The sequence below is a fragment of the Cydia pomonella genome, chromosome 9 (genome assembly GCF_033807575.1).
Source record: "Cydia pomonella isolate Wapato2018A chromosome 9, ilCydPomo1, whole genome shotgun sequence".
In the NCBI taxonomy this organism is placed as follows: Eukaryota; Metazoa; Arthropoda; class Insecta; order Lepidoptera; family Tortricidae; genus Cydia; species Cydia pomonella.
In genome coordinates this window covers 10547484-10571822 of record NC_084711.1, presented here as the reverse complement: position 1 = coordinate 10571822, position 24339 = coordinate 10547484, and the positions used below count along the sequence as shown (strand labels likewise).

Sequence of the window (24339 nt, the reverse complement as noted above, 5' to 3'; positions counted from 1 at the left end):
TAACAAATTGAACACATATATGTGAAAGAATAAGGATCAAAGTCAAAGGACGTAAAAGTTTTAATTATTTGTCGAAAGATGGCTGTCGCTACAAAGCTAGTTTTCTTTGGCAATACACCACTATTTCAAATTCGCTTTGAAACTGTGAAAAACGCTGAGCGTAGAGCGTAGGATGGCGGGTGGACCTCAGCAAAATTAAACGAAATATTTATAAACATATTGTACCTTCGGTGTACCTTTAATAAAATCCAGTGTACCTCGCCCTAAAACGAGATAAGACAAAAAAAGCGGCCAAGTGCGAGTCGGACTCGCCCATGAAGGGTTCCGTACCATTTATGACGTATTAAAAAAAACTAATTACTAGATCTCGTTCAAACCAATTTTCGGTGGAAGTTTGCATGGTAATGTCTATCATATATTTTTTTTGATTTTTCATTCTGTTATTTTAGAAGTTACAGGGGGGGGGGGGCACATTTTTTCACTTTGGAAGTGTCTCTCGTGCAAACTATTCAGTTTAGAAAAAAATGATATTAGGAACCTAAATATCATTTTTGAAGACCTATCCATAGATACACCACACGTATGGGTTTGATGAAAAATTTTTTTTTGAGTTTCAGTGCTAAGTATGGGGAACCCCCAAAATTTATTGTTTTTTTTTTTTTTGTGTAAAAATCTTAATGCGGTTCGTAGAATACATCTACTTACCAAGTTTGAACAGTATAGCTCTTATAGTTTCGGAAAAAAGTGGCTGTGACATAATCGGACAGACAGACGGACATGACGAATCTATAAGGGTTCCGTTTTTCGCCATTTGGCTACGGAACCCTAAAAAGGTCCACCCGCCATTCTGACGTCAGGATGGCGGGTAGACCTATGAAATTATGGAAGGTAGAGGCAAGGAACAGAATCTCCATAGGCAGAACTGTTTCAAAAGTGTCCAGCTGTCAGCTATAAATAATAGTTTCAAATTTCTCCAGAGTAGCGCTAGAGTAGCTAAGAACCTAGGCGTTATTGACGGAGTGAAGTGCGCTGTCTATGATTAGATTTTTTTTCTCAAGCATTCTAAGTATTGTTTATAGTTTTTTGTCGGACACTTTTTGGTATATGGAGATTCTGTTCCTTGCCTCTACCTTCCATATATGAAATCTTGCATTATGCTGCACTTAAAGTATGCAGTTGTATTGTATCTTTATTATTTATTTTTTGAACCTGGTGTCAGGTTGGTGGGTGGACCTATTAAAATTTGCATTATTTCAAACAAAATATATGTAGTTATAATGTATCGTCAGTGTACCTCTCCCTAAAACGAGATATTATTAAAAATATGGTCCACTAAATCGGGTTTATTACACGTAACTCAGTTTTGGGAGAGGTACAGCTATTTTTGTTAAAGGTACAGTGACGTACACCAGAGGTACAGCAGCATAACCACTTACATTTTGCGTAAAATAAAGAAAGATCCTGACGCTAGTTTGTAATTTTAGGGTTATTTAGGAATATAGGTTCTATTTGGTCTTTTCTGTTCCTGAATATGAAGGCCTTAAACATTTTACGATTTTGGGGTTAATAGGGAACCAAGCGGTAGGGGAGAGTGAGGCAAGATGGAATACCTAAGATTTATACATTTGCTTAATGCTCACTATTACTATTTTTTCATAAGTAAAATAGTAATCGGTGATGGTAAGTAGTGATTGTGGGGTGTCCATCAAATCTGAAGTTCGTCTGATTTATAAGGGGGACGGGGGAGGCTTTTGCATCTGGGTGCAATGGGTCCGGCACTCCGGAAGCACAGTCCTTCCGCCCTCGCGTGACGAAGCACGGAGCACGGACACTACACTTGGCTCCGCAGCTTCGGCTTGCTGGTCGCCCCGATTTCGCATTGCTCTCTCTAGGGGTACGACAGACAGGACCACGTGTATAATGGGGTGCTCCGATTCGATTTTGGGTGACCTTGAGGATGGTGGTGTGGTATAAAAGTGAATAAAACACTAAATCATTATATCACCCTTAGACAGCCGAATCTTACTATTTGACTGGAACTCGTACATAACTTCGGTGACAACTTGTCTGACTAAAGATTATACACCGAATAATGTATAAAATAGTGATCCGTAATAATCTTTGGGCATGTTAAAATTGTCTTGACGAGTACAATATATATTTCTTAAAGTTAGCTTTCGATTTCGAGCCAAGGAAAATAGCTTGATTCAATTTTATTTTCAGCAGTAAAATGTTGAAATTATTTGAGGAGTATGCTGCACTCTGGATGGATATTCGTATTTCAATTAATTTTGTGCCAAGCCTTAGGGATGGGGATTGGCTTTTGGGAAATGAAAAACACTCTAGCAAATTAAATTCATAATTTTATTTTATAATAAATAAAAATCAAGAAAACGCTCTTTCTGAGATTTTCCTGTATATTAAATACATCATACAAAAGATGTCAATACAAACTAAATCACTTGGTGCAAAGGCAAGCCTGTCGGTTTGTTTGCGATGCGCCGAAGCCCGTCGAGCGCCACCATCAGGCGCGTGTAACCGAGGGTAGCCTCTTATGTACCTACACGACAACAAAACAAAACAATCTAGACTTAACGACGACAAAGACACAGACTTGAGTTTCCTCGTGGAATGCATCTTTGCTTACATCCCCATTTTTAATGAAAAAATATATGTATTTGATCATGATTGTTAAAATAATGTAAATAGAGGTATGTAAAAAAAGCGTACAACACTTTAAAAGTGAAAAAAAACGAGATAATTTTGGTTCGTAAAACAATAAATAAAAAATAATAAAATCGAGAACCTAACTTAATTGTGAAATAATTTACTATAACTTTACACCTAAATCATATATGTATTGCAAGAAAAACAAGGAGTTTTGGAACCATCGAGTAATTCGGGATATAACTTATTGAATTTCAGGTGGCATTTAATCTCAATCAATAAATCTAAAAATGTGATTTATCTTTGGTTTTCTGACATGTGGTTCACGTAGTTCCATAACTCCTCATGTACGCGACGCGGCACTGCTGGCCCCTATCCGTGATTACATTCGTAAGTACTTATATAAGTTACAGATCTAGATGAAGCGGATGTATCCTAAAAGCAATAGAGAACTTCAACCAATCGGGTACTGGGTATTTTAAGCATCACTTCTCATTCGTTTATGTGCTTAGGAATATTGCACGTTTATCGTTTACGTTCCGCGGCATTACATATTACTTGGAACTTACTAAAATAACCACTGAGACTTTCTAAGCAGACGGGGTTCATTATATTATGTGCTAAAATCACAGATCACAAGCAAACGTGAACATGACGCGCGATGAGAGCTAAGCGAAAGGTGATAATGAATGATAACCAACCTACACTAATTTATGCAGAAACTCTTCTATAAGTGCTTTTACTACGCATTGGTAAATATTATTTTATATGTATTCCTATGTAACCAGAGCAAATATGTAATTAGTGAATGAGACTTTCATATTCCTGGATGGAATACAAAAATCACCCACTAACAAAGTATAATATGAATCCTTCCGGCGCCGCAGACTGTGCCTGACAGCTGAGAACTTGCTCGTTGCAGCAAGTCGCGCAGGCACTCTCGTCCTGAATCCAATGCCCGACAATCTATTATAAACTGTTCCTGACTGTTTCGAGTTCTCGTTATCACCCATGACACCTTAACGAACGTACCAAATCTTTCGTTAGTAATTAAATAAATGCTCGCTTGTCGGCATAACAACGCTTATCACAATATATAAAAATATATATCAATGAAGCCTAATCTACAACTACACATTGAAGATGCATACTGGTATGCATTTGCCACCACACGTGATTACGAGGACCTTTACAGCAACCGTAATAGACACTTATTTTAAAACATTTTTTTTTTGTATTTTTATTTTATTTGTGCGGTAGCATATGCAAGTCTGCAAATTATTCACAGCGATTCTTAACATAATAACGTATTGCAACTTTTGAAAACATTAATCGTGTCCGATGGGAGAAATGGGAGCACTGTCTCAGTGATTCCAGAAATCTTGGTAACTGGCTCGGTATGTCTTTGTACTGCACATTTAACGTACTTTCATCGGCCGCATTTCATCCCACGGAATCATACCACTAAGATTAATTAGAATATTTAATTTAGTATGTAATGCGATCAGCACTCAAGACGTTATCAAGCTAAATTTAATACTTTGTCATTTCATAAAAATATTTTATCTTCTTTGTAAAAAAAAGCAACCGTCAATGCTCCTGATCTGATTATATAGAAAGTAATACTTTTTGCGGGGGTACCTAACAATTATACATATCGAATTTTAAGTAGCTTAAATATTAGCAAAAAGCTATACCGTCTAAGTCCATGTGCACTGACATTATTAATTAGATCGCCCGAAACATTTAAGCTTAAGAGAACTACGATATTTCTTTTTTTTTTTGCAGCTTAAATTAGGCTTTTATTAAACACGTATTTTTATTATAATGGATATAATGCTCGAGAATGATTTTCGCCGTAAGTTAGGTACACCTATGAAGTTCCATTTAAATTCTCTAATATGTGATGCGGTTAGCTCTTCAACTTTCATCTGAAACAAACATTAAATAGGACATTATTGTTGAGGCTCGAAAGTAGCTACTTGCTGGCTGAGGCAGATTCGTTTGAAACGGACGACTTTTCCGTTTAATTGAATCCGACGCCAGCAAGTAGCCTTCTTGCGGAGGCCTATATAGTGTTTTCTCCAAATATGCGAGGAAATAAATTATTTAAGCATCAAGCATCAGTCAAATCGAACCTTCACATAAAAAAGTCAAAAACTATTACTCTCCTTAATTATATAAAAAAGTTAAAGCCACAACTCATATTGTCATTAATTTTTCGTTTATTCAACGTATATTATGGAGAACCCAGTTTGTGAGTAGAAAAAGGTGCGAATTTCAAATTTTCTATGCGCCTATTTTTTTTAAACTTGCCGCCATTTTGTACTGACGGAAATGACTTGCCAAACTCAAATTCTGCAATAAAAAATATGGTAAATTCATTTTGTCATTAGAAAAAGGCGCGAAATTAACATTTTCTATGGGACAACATCTATTTGCGTACACATTTTTTAAATTTGTCGCCCGCCGCCGGCGCGGGTCGGTTCCTTGCTATCTAGTATAGAGTACAGGTTGTAGTGAGTGGGGGGGTACTGACCGCGGCCGCCCACGACGATGGACTTGCGCTTGATGTCCTGCGGCGGCGCGGGCCGCAACACGCCGGGCGCGCCGCCCACCAGGTGCCCGCCGCCGGCGCGGGTCGGTTCCTTGCTATCTAGTATAGAGTACAGGTTGTAGTGAGTGGGGGGGTACTGACCGCGGCCGCCCACGACGATGGACTTGCGCTTGATGTCCTGCGGCGGCGCGGGCCGCACCACGCCGGGCGCGCCGCCCCACCAGGTGCCCGCCGCCGGCGCGGGTCGGTTCCTTGCTATCTAGTATAGAGTACAGGTTGTAGTGAGTGGGGGGGTACTGACCGCGGCCGCCCACGACGATGGACTTGCGCTTGATGTCCTGCGGCGGCGCGGGCCGCACCACGCCGGGCGCGCCGCCCACCAGGTGCCCGCCGCCGGCGCGGGTCGGTTCCTTGCTATCTAGTATAGAGTACAGGTTGTAGTGAGTGGGGGGGGTACTGACCGCGGCCGCCCACGACGATGGACTTGCGCTTGATGTCCTGCGGCGGCGCGGGCCGCACCACGCCGGGCGCGCCGCCCACCAGGTGCCCGCCGCCGGCGCGGATCGGCTTCGCTGGAACATTACCGAACACATTACTTATACACATCTGTAATTTACACTCTTTATTTCAAGTTTTTATTTTTATTATTTTATTTATTACATACAGACAACCATCGTTACAGGCTATCCTAATTCGACAGTATGGAATTTGACACACAACAGAAAAGAAATACATAGGTATATAGTACATAGATTATTACAAACTATAGAAACACAATACATATAGCGTGGCCCTTGTAAATTCGCTCAAAGAACAAAGAAACAAATCTAACTCGATCGCTACTCGATTCAGTGTCCGAATTGCTTGCGTAAAGGGGGCCTGGCGAAGGAGTTGCGTTGGAGCGCGCGGCTCGGCCGCCGCCGCCGCCGCCACACGTACCGATCTGGTACGGTCAAACGCACCTCTGCCAGGACTCCAGGGTTGCATAACTTGCCTCATACCAATTTAAATATATATGAAGCTAGCCCCAGTTCCCTTCTAACTTCTAGTTTATTGTATCCTACCATTTCTAACACGAACAATGTAGGATACATTAAAGGATAAAAGGGTATACTCCGTATAATTTTAAATATATAAACCTAATAAATTTATTTTGGATACGTTCCAACATTAGCCTATATTTGGCCTCGTGTGGACTCCAGATGGCCGCATTACCTTCTAAATGACTCCCGACTATTGCCTCGTACAATACACGTTGTTACAATGAGGTGGCTAATTTATATTCTTATTCTCACAACCACTTCCGAGTAAGGACGCCGACCATAAGATAGGTACAGACGACCTGACTAATATTCGATAAATGATTTGAAGAAATTTTTTTGCAAATCCAATCTGATGTGACTTTACATCGAAGTGCTAAGATTGAGATTCTATCGACTCGTAAATAGTAAACATATCGTCCTATACCTCGAAAAGGATTAATAAGATACGTACCGATTTGCGCCTGTGGACCTCTTCGGGCGAGATTCTTGGCACGAACGGCCTCTTTGATCCTGTCCACTTCGAATTGGTACCTTTTGCGGTCTCGCATAGCGCCCTCCTTCGCTTCCTACAATTAAAAACAAATCAAGTCAACTCAATGAATCTTTTAACTTTCGAGCTTGCAATAGAATAATGTATGATGTCTGAATGAAGTCAATATTTAAAACACGCCGCTAAATATTGTGATCCTTGTAATATAGTATTGATAATATTATACCTGTATTCAGATTCACAAGCTAAATTTGACCAAAAAATATCTGCAATTGACATTCGTACAGAAACAATTGGCACGAGTATAACGCAGGTACCTTGAGCGCAGTCTCCAGCGCCTTGACGCGCTCCATGGTGGCGCGCAGCCGCTTCTCCAGCTTGGGCAGCTCGCAGCGCAGGTCGGCGTTGTCGCGCACCAGCTGCTTGTGCACCTTGGTCAGCTGCTCCAGGTTGTTCTCCAGGAACGAGATCTTCTGCTTCTGGGCCAGGGAGCCGCCCTCCTCCTCGGCGCCTTCCTCAGAGTTGATCGATTTCTTTATTCTCGCCTGCGAGTTTATGCCAAAGGTTAGACCGGGAGGTACCAAACTTGTATGTAATGCGACTCCCTTTACGTGTTATAATTTATAACGACGCCCTTGAATATGGAGATAACCTACGGGTAGCTCTAGAATCTAGAGCCTAGAGACAATCAATGCGCAGAAATCACTGGGTTAGATAATAGTTAAGTATCGCACTGTAATGGACATGTGCACAACAACTCGTTTAGTTCTGGCATAAAAATATCAGTGTTATCTTGATTTATCACTTTCTACCGGTCTGTGTAGTTCAATTTTGATGACTGGTCTGGCCTAGTGGGTAGTGACCCTGCCTATGAAACCGATGGTCCCGGAATCGAATCCCGGTAGGGGCATTTATTTGTGTGTTGAACACAGATATTTGTTCCTGAGTCATGGATGTTTACTTTGTATGTATTTATCTATATACGTATGTATATCGTCGCCCGGGACCCATAGTACAAGCTATGCTTAGTTTGGGACTAGGTCGATCTATGTAAGATTGTCCCCAAATATGTATTTATTTGTTCATTATTTAATTCATAGTGAACATGTACTCGCCTGCAAGTCTTGTACGAAGAGTTTGCGCAGGTTGTGCAAGGTCTGCAGCTCCTTAGCAACCGTGTCCTCCAAGCCCTTGAGATCGGCCCGCGCCTGCTCGCGCCTCTCCACGCTTTGACTGCACCGAAACAAAAACCATCACTTAATAAATAAATACAAACAAAAAAATTTAACAAAGTATGATTTCCGAGTTTACCTGCGAACAGATGCGATTGAGTTGTCATGTCACTGGCACGACCCATACATATACATCGTCCCCTGCTGTAAGGCCGTTTCGGATCGCCAGCTCCCGGCGGAATGAATATGAATGGGATACGTGCGGAATAAAATGACAACTCAAAATTTTATAAAAAGCAGAAGGCGTTGCGACAAGACTGCACTACGTCTACTTCATACTTACGCTACTGCGACTGAAACTGTGCGCCTTACTGTAAGGCCTGAGTGGACGCTCGAAGCGGAGCGTGCAGCGTGGCGTCGGGCGTGCACTAAGGCCGCTCCTATACGTTTGCATTTGTTTAACATGCACGCTGCACGCCCAAAGCGAGCGTCTACTCAAGCCTTACACTTAAAAATGTACGGCTGCGATTACTTGAGATGAAATCGTGTGTAGTTGCCGATGACAGGAAGCGCACAGTTATAATCGTAGTACTATACAGCCGGGGTCGGATATGCTTACATTATTTTGAAAGATCAAATAATGAGTTTAAGAAATGCAAACATTTTGGACCTTAACTGTACATCGACTAACAATTAGCATCCTAGAGAATGTTTAGTAACTACACATTACAAGACTAATCTAGAAATTCCTCATTAAACAATTTCATCTCATAGGTTTAACATTTTCTAGATCAAGTCTTGACCAACCTTATGGAGTTTTGTGCAAATAGTTTTTTTTTTAAGTAGACTAGGTATTATGGAAATACATGATTTTCTATTTACACAAGACTGCATGACCGGGAATAGAGGCAACAATCACTCTTCGGCATTTCGAGTGCACATAGACTAGAGGGAGTGACGTGGACACAAGGACAATGTTATCTGTTAAATGCAATATAATACTGCTAGAGTGGTAATGGCAATGATCAAATGTCTCAAGCATGCGTGATCACAGGACCTGACTATAGAAATAAGAAGTAAGCATAGTGCTCACTCCATAGATCAGTTTTGGTATCAAAAGATGTTGCGACGCCGACGAACGTAGTATAATGCTCAACAGTTTTCAGTTAATATTGTAACCGGATTAACCGGAACTCTATTTTCAACTCCTTCTGCTTGTAACATTAGTTGTAAATTGTCGACAAATGCAATTTTTGTCAGTCGCGACATCTAGTGTCAAGTAGCGGTACTGATAATTCCGCTACTCGATGTTAGATGTCGACTAAGAAAATAATAATCGTGTTGGTACCAAAACTGGTGAATGGAGTGAGCACTCTATGCTGACTTCTTATTTTTCCATGACATGACAGAGCAACATGACAATGATATAATTAAAATAAAAAATGGTAATGATATGTAGATAAAATGCCAACATTGGAATGTCCTAAAATGGTTCTAAAAGCTTATTATATACTGTATTGCCGTTATTACTTAATGGTTCCGTGTTACCTAAGTAGCGTCTTATTGCATCGTATTTCTTACTAGAATAACGTATTGATAGAATGTATACAACTAGGTAATAAATTCTCCTATTTCTATCTTCTGTGAACCATACTATATCTAAAAATGTTGATGGTTTATAGTTGTCATATATAAAAATATTTGTTAAAAATATGCGCGCGTTCTCTATACAAACATTTAAACTATTTACAATTATTTACACATTGATAAGTTTAACGTTATAACGTTTTTTGTAGAAACAATTCATTTTGAAATATTGTGCCTAAATTTGCACCTTTAAGTAGAAATATGAGACCAAAATAACTGCACCGTTCAATTTCATCTTTTCAACGATTTCCGAACGAACAATATACTAGACAACTAATAACAAGGCAGTGTAAGTCAACACAACACGAAAACACACCAACATTTTTAATTTACCTACCCGAAATGGATCCGGCGTTGAAACAATATCATTAACAAGTAGGTATTTGAACTGAACATTATCACGTACGAGTAACGACCAACTTTAACTAAAATGCACATCACACTATCAAACATGCTACGAAGTCAAGAACTACGAACACACGTAGATTGCGTACAACACGTATTTATCTTACAAATAGATAATGTAAATATTCTCTACTTATAAGTAGTTTGTGACTAGTGAATTATTTAAATGCTTTATCGACTAGCATCACAACTCTCGGAAGCGAAGCATAAAATGTATAAAAAAATAAGGTATATGTTAAATTCCAAAATAATTACCACTTCATCCAAAGTGGTGTTATAAAAACGAGTAATTTTCACTACTGGCTGATATTATCGACGAGAAAAAGTTACCTCTAGAAGTCCATTATTGATTAGGTCATACATAATATAAGCCAGCTGAAAAGCATTAACTTAATAGTTTCAAGACAAACCATGGATCTCCACACATAGTTTGGAACCCTGGGTAGTGGTCAACCAAGGAATGAAAAGGCACTGCAACTAATATTGTACTAAGTGTACAGAGATCCATGCAGAATATGAGACACCCGGGTAAGCTTAAATCAAAACAACTATTTGGGGGTAGCGATGGGTGAGGAGGATCATGGTCACGGAGATAAGTAGATGCAGCTGGAGGGGGTGAATGTTGCAGGAGTGACGGGTGAAGGATTTGGGGAGTGCCGAGAGCGACTTTTCCTCTGTCGCCGCGGCCTTCTCGAGGCCCATGGCGTATCCGAAACCTAGCTTCCCCTTCTTGGGGGATAGCATGTAATCCCTGAAGGGGTCGAATTCGTCTTTGAGCAGCATCTGTTGGTTGGCCTGCTCTTTGGCCGCCTTGTCGAGGCGGCGGCGCGGGGACACTAACATGAGCTCCTTGAGTTTGGCCGACTTGTCCGCCTCCTCGCGCTTCAGCTTGTCGTAGTCGTCCTGCAGCTGCTGCCGCGCCAGCGTCAGCTCCTGGTACGTGCTGCAACAGGACAAACGGGGCCCTTTATTCCTCATTCATTATTACTTACGTAAAGCGGCGTGTGCGTCATCAATGGTAACAATACAAGTCTGTTCTTGTCAAGGTTAAGGTAACACTTGTTCAAATATTTATATGAAAGTTCAATGCGATAGGTTCATGACTGGATTATGTCATTGAATTGAATGAGAATATGTTTGTATCTTTAAGAAATTTGTCAAACATGATATGATATGATGGAAGGAATTAAATATGGGATTTCTGACAGTAAGAAGAGCATCATTTAAAGATTTTAAAGTAACTATTAGCTGTTTAAAGTAAACATAATAAAGCATTTTTCTGCATATCGATATATGAAGTAACAAGAAAAAATGATTGTGCGCATATGTGTTAAAACAGGTCAGTGCGTTAGGGTGCATTATCAAAACGGTTGTAAAATATTATATCTAAATAATAAATATGATTGATGATAATGAGAATTGATGATGTAGTCTAGGTAAAAATCCCCCTAGCTTGACAGCCTAAAAAGATTATCGTATAATATACCTACGGAGCCAAATTTGTCTTAAACTTACAAAAGAAATAAAACAATTGGCGGTCACAGTAAGCCAGGGTCGGTAGCTGCAGCTGCAGATGGGCCGGTGGTAATGTACTCACTCCTTGAGGTCCTGGTGGTTGCGCTGCACGGTGGCGAGCTCGTCGCGCAGGGAGGACAGCTGCGTGGCGTGCGCGGCGCGCAGCTGCTCCAGCTGCGCCTCCAGCGCGCCGCGCACCTGCGTGTGTAGGCCAGGGTCGGTAGCTGCAGCTGCAGATGGGCCGGTGGTAATGTACTCACTCCTTGAGGTCCTGGTGGTTGCGCTGCACGGTGGCGAGCTCGTCGCGCAGGGAGGACAGCTGCGTGGCGTGCGCGGCGCGCAGCTGCTCCAGCTGCGCCTCCAGCGCGCCGCGCACCTGCGTGTGTAGGCCAGGGTCGGTAGCTGCAGCTGCAGATGGGCCGGTGGTAATGTACTCACTCCTTGAGGTCCTGGTGGTTGCGCTGCACGGTGGCGAGCTCGTCGCGCAGGGAGGACAGCTGCGTGGCGTGCGCGGCGCGCAGCTGCTCCAGCTGCGCCTCCAGCGCGCCGCGCACCTGCGTGTGTAGGCCAGGGTCGGTAGCTGCAGCTGCAGATGGGCCGGTGGTAATGTACTCACTCCTTGAGGTCCTGGTGGTTGCGCTGCACGGTGGCGAGCTCGTCGCGCAGGGAGGACAGCTGCGTGGCGTGCGCGGCGCGCAGCTGCTCCAGCTGCGCCTCCAGCGCGCCGCGCACCTGCGTGTGTAGGCCAGGGTCGGTAGCTGCAGCTGCAGATGGGCCGGTGGTAATGTACTCACTCCTTGAGGTCCTGGTGGTTGCGCTGCACGGTGGCGAGCTCGTCGCGCAGGGAGGACAGCTGCGTGGCGTGCGCGGCGCGCAGCTGCTCCAGCTGCGCCTCCAGCGCGCCGCGCACCTGCGTGTGTAGGCCAGGGTCGGTAGCTGCAGCTGCAGATGGGCCGGTGGTAATGTACTCACTCCTTGAGGTCCTGGTGGTTGCGCTGCACGGTGGCGAGCTCGTCGCGCAGGGAGGACAGCTGCGTGGCGTGCGCGGCGCGCAGCTGCTCCAGCTGCGCCTCCAGCGCGCCGCGCACCTGCGTGTGTAGGCCAGGGTCGGTAGCTGCAGCTGCAGATGGGCCGGTGGTAATGTACTCACTCCTTGAGGTCCTGGTGGTTGCGCTGCACGGTGGCGAGCTCGTCGCGCAGGGAGGACAGCTGCGTGGCGTGCGCGGCGCGCAGCTGCTCCAGCTGCGCCTCCAGCGCGCCGCGCACCTGCGTGTGTAGGCCAGGGTCGGTAGCTGCAGCTGCAGATGGGCCGGTGGTAATGTACTCACTCCTTGAGGTCCTGGTGGTTGCGCTGCACGGTGGCGAGCTCGTCGCGCAGGGAGGACAGCTGCGTGGCGTGCGCGGCGCTCAGCTGCTCCAGCTGCGCCTCCAGCGCGCCGCGCACCTGCGTGTGTAGGCCAGGGTCGGTAGCTGCAGCTGCAGATGGGCCGGTGGTAATGTACTCACTCCTTGAGGTCCTGGTGGTTGCGCTGCACGGTGGCGAGCTCGTCGCGCAGGGAGGACAGCTGCGTGGCGTGCGCGGCGCGCAGCTGCTCCAGCTGCGCCTCCAGCGCGCCGCGCACCTGCGTGTGTAGGCCAGGGTCGGTAGCTGCAGCTGCAGATGGGCCGGTGGTAATGTACTCACTCCTCGAGGTCCTGGTGGTTGCGCTGCACGGTGGCGAGCTCGTCGCGCAGGGAGGACAGCTGCGTGGCGTGCGCGGCGCGCAGCTGCTCCAGCTGCGCCTCCAGCGCGCCGCGCACCTGCGTGTGTAGGCCAGGGTCGGTAGCTGCAGCTGCAGATGGGCCGGTGGTAATGTACTCACTCCTTGAGGTCCTGGTGGTTGCGCTGCACGGTGGCGAGCTCGTCGCGCAGGGAGGACAGCTGCGTGGCGTGCGCGGCGCTCAGCTGCTCCAGCTGCGCCTCCAGCGCGCCGCGCACCTGCGTGTGTAGGCCAGGGTCGGTAGCTGCAGCTGCAGATGGGCCGGTGGTAATGTACTCACTCCTTGAGGTCCTGGTGGTTGCGCTGCACGGTGGCGAGCTCGTCGCGCAGGGAGGACAGCTGCGTGGCGTGCGCGGCGCGCAGCTGCTCCAGCTGCGCCTCCAGCGCGCCGCGCACCTGCGTGTCCGCGCGCTGCTCCGCCGCCGCCGCCGACACGCGCTCCGCCGCCTGCAGTTGCACCACACATCAATATTATAGTCCATTTTTACATAAATCGACCTAGTCCCAAGGTAAGCTCAATAAGACTTGTGATGTGGGTACTAGGCGACGATATATGTACTAGTTTGGAACATACGGTCAATCAATGTTGTGACGTGGCTTCAACCTACACTTACTCAAAGGCCACGAAACGCACACTCGTTGCTGACGTCGACCACCATACATTAATTACAAATTAATAGCGGCGGGCGTCAGCGTCGAATGTATACGCTCGAAGCGTGCGTTCCGTGGCCGGCCGGGCTAGCTAATGTTCACATATAAGAAAACTTTTTTGAAAAATACCACACCACGGTAAAACTTTAAACACCTAAATATTACTGCCGATATAGTGGCTCGAATTTTATTTTTATTTAGCATGAGCATGCTATTACACATTTAAGTTCTGCGAAGTTCTTTCTAATGCCAAATAAATCAAAACTATATCTGATGACCTCGAAGACTGAAACCCAGACCTGTATGGTCTTAGTTGAAGCCGGTTATTCAAAGGTCATTATTAAGTAATTAAGTTGCAGGACGTATCAATCAGAACCGGACGCAAAGGGGGTTTTAAATCTATGGACGACAAAAACATCCTGTGCGCCAGATTTCTATTGCACTTCCGAACGCACAATAACTTGTGTACTGGGTCGTAACTTGCTGTACTGTCCACTAATTACGATCAATAGTTTAAGCAGTTGTTGCTATTCATCACCATGGATTAATGTGTTGCTAAATGTAAATATACCATCAGAGTTTGAACAAAACAACGTCATATTTGTATACATTTTATAACACGTTTTTTTTAATACAATTCTAATACCAACAGAATTCGGCGTTCAATTTTAGCGTTGCGCGCTAAATTTGGCAGCCCATTAGTTACAAATGACTAATCACACTAGTGATAGCGGATCCATTACTTAACGGTTGCGCCAAAATACTCTTTCCTGGGCATCAAACATCTATGAATAATTGCTTCACGCATGTCCTGTCGCGTTGTTTTTTTACGTTACCCACTAAAGACAGCGTAAATGCATTATTTCGATGTTAAATCGCATTCCACTTTTATGCTATTTTTTTGCTTGTACGGTCCGTCTGGACTTATTTAACAAGTTCTAGAGGTTATTCCCGCTAGTGACCATCAAGTTGTTATCAGTGGTTATTAAACAATGATTTTTTTCACATTTTACCACTGGGAACATTTTTTCCTTTCACTTTTACCCTTCGGTGGTAACTAGGGGGAATAACCCGTTCCTTGCAGCATTGGATCGAATTATCCCATCTAGAGATCTCGGCGAGAGTTGCACATTACGCCTTGTTTTCCGGGATTTCCAACCTTTTGGGTCGCGGGTCACGGCCATACCTTCGCATCCTCATTGAAGGCCGGATTTTATTGAATTCGGCAATTGATAGGCTCGGCTCGGCTGTGGTTTGGTTAGGACATGAGCAGCCTGTATGTTACCTGCAAGCGAGCACACTCCTCGCGCAGCGCGTCCGCGGCCTCCTCCAGCTGCCGCTTCTTGTTCTCGGCCTCGCGCATGGACTCGGCCAGCGACGCGCAGCGCGCCTCGTGCTGCGAGATGAGCAGTCTGCATTCTCCCAGCGAACGCTCGTACTCCTCGATCTGAAACAAGGTTAACGAAGATGTTGATCTTTTGGCCTAGTTATTTGAATTGGAAAACTACCCTTTGACCCTCCAACTTCTTATTGCATTTTATATTGGAGCGTTATAAGAAATATCCTGTATCCTACTTAACAACACATGTTTCAAATTGGAAAGAAACAAGATGCGACATGCAGGTTCTAGCTGGAGTCCGAGGAGACTGCAATGCACATTCTCTGTTCCTGTGGAACACTAATGTTAAAAAGGCCAATCCTATTTAGGGTGGCATGTATTGCAACCCTATGAGTTACAGAACATTACGCCCCAAGAATCTGGACCTTCCTGGATTCCACGGGCATTAGTAATGAACTTTTAAGGGCCGTCACAATAGATCACTGCTTGGTCGACGTGGCACTCAAAAGGCCCGCAACACCCCAGTAATAATAATCCTACTTAGGGTGACCAGATCTAATTTCCGGTTTTACGGGACAACTGCATTGAAAATACGGGATTCGAGGTTATAATACGGGAAAGGCCGTTTTTTATTAAAAATCGTCATTATTTTTTTATTATTAAAATTTAGCATTATCAATTAAATAACCTATACAATTGCCAAATTTATATCATACAACACAGCAATTTTTATATTATCTGGAATAGAAAATGTGAAATATGATTGAGCTTTCATTAATGAATTGAATGCCATTGAATCATAAAAATACGGGACAATGTACTGTCCCGTATTGGTTTCGCCAAATTACGGGACACTGAAAAGATCGTGCCTGAAATACGGGACACTACCACTCCTACTCCGTGTAGATATACTACATCCCACCGACCTAGGTATGTATCTGAAACAACATTAAAATTTTTCGGGTACTGAACCCTAAAAAAATAATTTAATTGACTTCAAAAATTAAAGAGCAACATTAATTCGAGATGACAGATTTATTACTGGCTACACACGTAACTATATAACATATTAGCCATTTCAGACTGTGCAGATAAATCGAAGGTTTAATATAAACTGGAACTGTCACCGATGAACGATAATCTACAACGATTTTTCATACACACGATCGATAAATCTGCGCAAATCGGTTTGGACAGTTTATTCGCTACGATATAAAATTACGTATGTAGCCCGAATTAGATAACAATTCAACCAAGGATCAAAGTTAGACTTCTAATGCAAACAAAAATGATGACATAACGCCGATCCGGCTGACCGTAACCATTAAGTTACATAAGGTAAAATAAGAATTACGAGCACTTTCTAAGTATTCTGAAGTATGGCCTTCATTCAAATGAATATTTCCTATCGCCGCAACAGTAACTGGGTCACACAACGTAACACAGAGTAATTACTTTTGATTGGTGTCGAAGTTTGCGGCATCTAACGAGAGGCAGTGTTGGACGATGATGACGTTTTTGACTTTGCTTTTTTTCTACAGGTTATATACATCAGCATATATATTTTTACTTTCTTATTAACTATATTATGTTCAACACCAAGCTGTCTTGAGACAGTTACTCGTTCAATAGTTTTCTTCGTCTTTTCACATTGGATTGAACAGTGAAATAACTTACCTTCTGATTAGCGTCAATATTGGCAGTCTCCAGCGAGTGGCACCACTGCACAATGTCCTTACCCTCACTCTCCATCTTGCGAATGTGGAGCCTGGCAACAGTGAACTCCTCCTCGATCTTACCTTCTGATTGGCGTCAATATTGGCAGTCTCCAGCGAGTGGCACCGCTGCACAATGTTCTTGACCTCGCTCTTCATCTTGCTGATATGCAGCCTGGCCACGGTGAACTCCTCCTCGAGCTTGCCCACAGTGTCGACGTTGAGCTTGAAGTCGAGCTCGGAGCCGCCGACGGCCGCGCCGATCTCGGCGAGGTCGCGGAGCAGGTTGGAGAGCAGTTCGGCGATGCGTTTGCGCTGGTGTGCGGACATGTCGCGCAGCTGCTGAAGCTCGGCCGTCGCGGAGGCTAACGCCGTCTGTTCAGAGATATCATCATTAAAAACTCACGCAACACATAATAATGTTGGCCGTACATAGTTTCAGTGGGATTAACAATATATTCGTGTATTGCAGCTTAAATAGAAACTTACTATCATAAAACCAGACCAAAGTCAAAAAGACTAGATAAGTCAAAAACCTCTAAGTTCATGGGTTTTTGGTTTATATATAGGAAATCATCACGGTGTGCGACACAGTGTCCGCCGGACTCAAGGGGTTAAAGTCATTATTACAAAAGCAAATTAATTAATAGCAATTAATAGCAATCAATAGTGATATGGTCCATAAATATGAATGGCTGGTAGATGGTAATAATCTAATCAGCTGGTCTATTAAAGTTGAAGACTATTGCATAGCATAATCAAACTAGCAGTAAACATCTCTTCAGTCACATTCGTTAAAGTTTACATGTAGCATAAATGTACCTTACATTCATGCTACATGTAAACTGTGACTCAATTTTTACTTGTACTACCGCATTGACGGCATACTTCTCTATCAGGTGAATTTGTTTGAAGAGCCTTTAAAACTTGAAAACATTGTATACTAGTGACATTGTAGAGTTTAAAATGGAACACCACGAGATGTGGTCTTCAAAAATATGTTTACACTTTTGCACCTCACTCTTTTGTAATACGGCGAAAATGTAAACTTATCGTTCACTGCAACTGTAAATTTACTAGTCGCGTTCTTTTGCTGGATGTAATTCATGTGATACCTTCAACATTACCTAGCACAGAGTACCATATGTTACCTGCTTGGCTTGCAACTCCTCGGACATCTGGTCGCACTCGCGGCTCTTGCTGTCCACCTCCTGTGACTTCTGATCGTAGTTGACGGCCAGCTCCTCGAGGGCCTGCAGCACCTCCTTAACCTCCTCCTTGGCGGCCTCGTTCTCTTGCTGGATGCGGTTCATGTCACCCTGCAGGGCTTCGTAGTCGCGCCTGAAATGCAACATTTGGTTAATTCTTTCAATTTAAGGGTGTAAAAGACTAGCCCATAGGAATGTCTTGTTCTGTTTTTCGACGTGTTACCAACTTTATTGCACTAATAGTGAAACGATTTCTTTTTCCACTAAAATCTTTCAACAAATCCTTTGTCGAATACGATATCTATATAAAACTTTCACATAACGCACCTTGTGCAAGCAATGAGCTCCTCCTGCTCCATCATCTGGTCCTTGAGTTTCTCAACCAGCTGCGACTGCTGGTTGATCTCCTCGTCCTTGTCATCCAGCTGCTGGTACAGAGCTTCCAGCTTGCCCTGCATGGCCGCATCTTCCACGGCACTTGAAACGGCCACAGGTACCGGCTACAAATAATCAACGCCATTTTAACTCTGACATGATGAACCGAGGATGTGTACAATGTCTCATCTCAACTCAATTATCAAAAAAGTTTTAACTTTAAAATTAAACCTAATGTAGTTTTAAAATTTTGCATGCCATTATGTGGCGGAATGTATCTGGAACATTGTATGTACCCTTTTTGTAACATTTTTGACCTGTATTCTTGTTCTTGCAAATAAATGTATTTCTATTTCAAGTGATTCAAAAGACATGATCAGCAACATACCTTTCTGACACTATTTATAATGAATGGTCCTTTTAGCAACAAGAACATAAAACGAGTTTAACATGGGTTTAGTTTTAGTTTGATCATATCTCCTAAATCTTACTAAATCGTACATGGTGAAGTGAGATTATTTTGGCTCCCCTATAGTTGCTGAATCACTTATAATTAGTTATATGGTATCAAATTTAGTCACGATGTTTAAATTTAAAGTTACTGTAATACAAATTATCAGCGACTGTAAGAACTGTAAAACAAATATAATAAACAAGAATAGTTTTGCCAACAATAATAGAATAAAATAATGCATTCCTAAGAAACAATGGAAATAACAATTCAACCTCACTGACGTAACAAATCCTGGAATGACTTTAATTTTCCTGTAAACATTAGATCATCCAATTGCTCCCGCGCACGAGTAGTAGCAAAAACCCGTATAAGTCCTTGCTTACTAATAATTGTCATGGACCTCGAGATCACATTAAACTGGTCAGTCTAAAACCTATTCCAGTCCAGATGAGTCACAGATATAAACGGTCACTTACCGGCGCCGGAGGTTTGTCCTCGATGAATGACGTCACGGGCGTAACGGCCTCGAGCTCCTGCAGGTTCACCTGCTCCTCGGGGCGCACCGTCTCGCCTGAGCGCCAGCGTGCCAGCTCTGCCTCTAACTTTTCAACCTGACGAAGAACGTGTACATTTCTATTTCCAATTTGTGACACACCAGTTGCACCTGAGAAACAGGTCAACTCTTCCTCGAGCGAGGCGCAGTCATCAAAATAGGAATAATTTTCAAAGTGAATAAATAAAATAAAGTAGTATTTACATTGACACCTAGGATTTTTTTCATTAAATCTTAATTTATTGGTATTTATTTATTTGGTGGAGTCACAGATCACACATTCATACGTACATGTAAGATGTTCTCACTACCGTATGACCTCGTGATTTTAAAATTAATCGTAATAATCCATTGTGTTTTTAATATAACTCTACTGACAAAAACACGTTCTAGAAGACGTTCTTTTACTTAACAACTAAAATGTAACTAAAGACTTGTTATTATTAGCTCACAGGCTAAAATATGATAAACATGTGAGATATGAGGTTTACAACAACAATTGTTAATTATTTATAAACAAAGGAAATGCTCGCTAACCTTGCCCTTCAGCCTAGCCACCTTCTCTTTCTCTCTCTCGTAACGTCGTTTCCATTCCTCGGCAGTAAGCTCCTCATTAACACATACTACATTCTTCACAGTCTTGGCCCTGAAATTTACAAACGTGATAATCAGTCCATCTATGATTAGGTCAGCCACTAATTGCATCCATTTAAGAACAAAAGTCAGTACGAATTTCATGATCATGTTTTCGGATCAATCAAGCCAACAGATTTAATTAAGCATTTAAATAAATATGAGAGCATTACAGACAGGGAAATCAGGCTGTCGACTAGACGGAAGGATTTGAAATGCAACTTTGTCCCACGTCTTAATATCATGAAGCATGCCGCTAGCCATCAGTCAGTCTTTCTGTTTAACAAGTTACCAATCGAACTGAAATCTATTTTAAAAAGCAAATTGTTTAATGCAAGGCTCAAACAGTATTTTTTGAAAAAATCCTACTACTCTATAGCAGATTTCTCATCAGACGATCAATGCTAGTGTTTTTTTTTCTAAGACACTTGTCTACATTACTGGAAGCAATTGTTAATGTTTTGTATTATTGTAATAGGAATTTATTCAGTTATTTTTGTATTGTAATTCTAGTAAGTGATTGTTAAATTGGAGGAGTGCTGTGAATTTTTATTCTAATAATTTTGTAATTCTGTTGACATGTAATTGTAATTATTTATAATTATCTTCAATATTTATTTTGATTTTTAATAGGTACAATGTAGATAATTTTAATTATTAAGTAATTATGTTCGACACAATAATTATTGTTGAGAATTAATAATAATAATAATAATAAAATGCTATAAAGATTACCTTTTGCCGAAATCAAGTGTACTCTTGGTTTCACTCTCGTTAAAAGAAGCTGGTGAACAACAAATTACAATGGTTGTCCTTGCGTTACCACCGAGTGATTCTTGTAAGATACGCGTCAGTTTAGAGTCTCGGTATGGGATGTGGGATTTGTTTCCGTCCGCGAGCGCTGAGATGACGTTACCCAATGCAGATAGTGATTTGTTGATGTTCTTAGCCTCATCAAGTACCGTACCTTCAGCACCAGTTTTAGATACCTACACAAACAAATACAAAATTACACTTAGTAGTCCTAAAAAAACACTAAGGCCTAGGCCATTTCATGTATTCCACAAAAAGAGATAAATAATTACCTTTTCAGAACCAGCCAAATCTACAAGGTATAGTTTCCCAGAAAGTTTTTTCTGATTTTCTAAGTTTTCCTGTTTTACATTAATGAGGAAGACAGAATGAGATCTAGATGAGTGTTCATTCATGTCTGAAAAAAGGAAACACATTAGTTACACATTTTAAACAATGCTTAATACTTAAGATAATAGGTAGGTATGTAATACACTTACTAGTTACAGCAATGTGTCGATTTGACTTTCCTTCCTCTATAACTTCAAAGACTTCTTCGGGGCTCGACACAAACCGTTCTGTAGCACCTTTTACAAATGGAACTCTATTTTTGTCTTCATGAACACTGAGGTTAACCTTTGACACTAAAAACAAAATATAAATTATATTATATTATAATATTTGTAATGTTCGAAAATTAAATAATGAAATATATATTTTTACCATCTAATAAATCCCGAATCTTGTCCATATATATTTCAAAATATGAAACTTTTATATGGAATTCCAAGTTTTCCTCCATTGCATAGATGTGGTTGAATATGTCATTGACTATCCGTGGAATAATACCCTGTTTCCCTGGATCTCCTGCAAAGTTACATTTATACATTAATATTCAATATCAAGCCATCAATTTAGTATCAGGCATATAGAAAGAAACTGTAAAGGAATTGCCACTTTTTATAGACATTTGATGTACCCACCTATGACACCTTCCATGGTATGTGTCTTTCCAGAACTTGTCTGTCCATAAGCAAATATAGTGCCGTTATAACCAGCCAGTACATCGGAGACAATACTTTTGGCAGCTTCATTGTATACCTTCTCCTGAGTCGCATTTGGCTTAAATACTTTGTCAAACAAGTAAACTTTACCCTAAAAAATATGATAATTTGAGAATTTTTCAAAATTATATATAGTTTTAAACTAGTACACTTAAGCACTGCTGCTTGTTTCTAATAAAAATATATATATGTATTTTATTACCAAGTATGATAATTATTATGCAATTGACATAGTTTACAGGAGGAATTAAATAAGTATGTGATAGCCATACATCAGGGTTTTTGGTGTGATTGATTTCATGTATTTATAACTTTGTTTACTGTAAAGTAAATACCAAACTATGAATTAAAAATAGGTAGTATGCTCCAAATTTGCTTTAAAAAGTAAAAATATTAATTTTTTTTACAGTGGTACCCATTTTTTTGGCTAGTTTAAAACATTCCCGCACCAAAAACCCTGATGTATGGTGATAGTAAATATTATTTATTATTAGTATTAATTGTGTATTCTTTGTATTGTTTCTGTATTGAGATGTGGAATAAAGAGTATTTGTATTATATATATTCAAAAGAGCTTGTTGCTAGACCTACTTGAATAAAGCATAGTTGATATATACTTTTTAGTATTTCAGAATATTCTGTAGTGACTAATCTTTAAAATTATTCAAATTTTATGCATATCAAAAAGGAAATGGGTTATTTTTGTTCTTAGATGCTAAAAAACACTGAAGAGATAAGACAACACCTATCTGGCTGTTTGCCATATTGGGTTCAAATGAGTTCAATGAAACTAGGTAACACATATTATTTGATACTTGAAAATGACACTTCCCAACTTTTTAATAAACCACTTCTAAGGTGCAGAAAAATTATCAGATATTTTTTGACAATGTGATTGCAATCTGGCAATACACTGTATCACATTGTATCATGTAGGTATCTAGAGATAACAGTTAATAATAAAACATCGGGAATTTGTAATTGTTTTAATATTTAGTGAAAACATATGATGTTCGTAACAAGCCTCTACAATCTTGTAACACTGTCAACTTCATAGGATAGATTGGGGAGAGAGTGGAAGCCTGTTGTAAATTGTTTAATTTTGATTATTTTCACTTATTTTTAATTTTCTCCATCAGATTTGAACTCCAGCCTATTAATCTTGTGCCTAAATCTTTTAGTTTCAGCTTTATTTGCAACTATATGTCACAGTCATAGGTTATTATATATTGAGTTTATAAATATAATATATTTTAATACCCAGTTAGTTAAATAATAAATAATATAATATTAATCTTTATAGTTGTCTAATTATTTTCTGAATTTTTAAAGTAATCTACTGTTTCATTTATACCCCAACCTTACCTACCATATTGTGGCATATTTACTACAAGATTATAGAACTCTAACTTCCTTAAAACAGTTTCATTCATACCTACCCAACAATATATTTAAAAAAAATCTAGACTGTTTTAATTTCAACACATGAAATAATGTCTCTTATTACCGATAATTACGAGAAAAAAACAGGATTTTCCTATTTTACAAAAAGATATGTTATTTTATATTATTTATTGAAAAATATTCTCACTGACAAATATTCTAATAGTAAATAAAAACAGTAAAATTGAATAAACTTTAATGAATTCTGGTGTTATCTGTAACTCTATCACAAAAACAAACAAAGTAAAATAGTGATACAATTCAAATTATTCAAAAAATATTCGAGGTCAAGGTCGGAAGATATTTGTATTGATTTTTAGCAAAACAAAGACGTTCCTGCATTAGAAGTTTCGATTTCAGCGAAATTCTTTAAAATTTCGTGATGGTAATCATAACCACCGAAGCGGAATAAAAAAGAAAGGCCATTTCGTAGCAGGTGAACGAGTCTTAATGTATTAGTCATCATGATCTAATTTAGGGCGATGATACAAAAACTGAGTACAGAACACACAGAATGCTCACTTACCCCTATGGAAATGCAATTGTCATCAGGTCCCGAAGGGAATTTCACAATAAATTTGGAACCAGCTTTTTCCTCGGAGTCATTCAATGGTCGAAATCGGCACACCACTCTTATGCTGTCTTCAGCAGCAATCTCTCGATCAGCTGCCATGTTTTGTAAAAATAAAATATCTTATACTACACACCGTCTATTCAATTAAAAATAAAACGTTTTTGGAACTTAAAACCGTGCATGAAGAACTACAAAGGTAAAATTTGTCACTAGAAAATCTTCATGACAGCAAGACCAAAATGTCGGCCATGTTCTCTACGAAGAAAGGCACGAAATTTTGTT

General features: G+C 41.2%; 1 protein-coding gene and 1 long non-coding RNA gene across 2 annotated transcripts; both read right to left on the bottom strand.

Annotated features, from left to right (window-relative positions):
* Positions 1-2345: 2345 nt before the first annotated feature.
* On the bottom strand, positions 2346-5359 carry LOC133521331 (uncharacterized). The gene is made up of 2 exons (XR_009799888.1): positions 5207-5359; positions 2346-4598 (listed from the first exon to the last, which is right to left on the bottom strand). It is a non-coding gene; the product is annotated as an uncharacterized LOC133521331 (long non-coding RNA).
* Positions 5360-5495: 136 nt separating this feature from the next.
* On the bottom strand, positions 5496-24336 carry LOC133521329 (kinesin heavy chain). Its single transcript, XM_061856238.1, has 18 exons — positions 24010-24336; positions 21960-22131; positions 21700-21843; positions 21477-21620; positions 21270-21394; positions 20920-21173; positions 20089-20197; positions 19475-19609; positions 18497-18669; positions 18113-18302; positions 17046-17336; positions 15193-15354; positions 13537-13703; positions 10823-10924; positions 7873-7990; positions 7075-7302; positions 6719-6833; positions 5496-5796 (listed from the first exon to the last, which is right to left on the bottom strand). Exons 1-18 carry the CDS (start codon positions 24154-24156, stop codon positions 5639-5641), a joined length of 2934 nt encoding a protein of 977 aa, XP_061712222.1. The 5' UTR covers positions 24157-24336; the 3' UTR covers positions 5496-5638.
* Between the last annotated feature and the right edge of the window lie 3 nt (positions 24337-24339).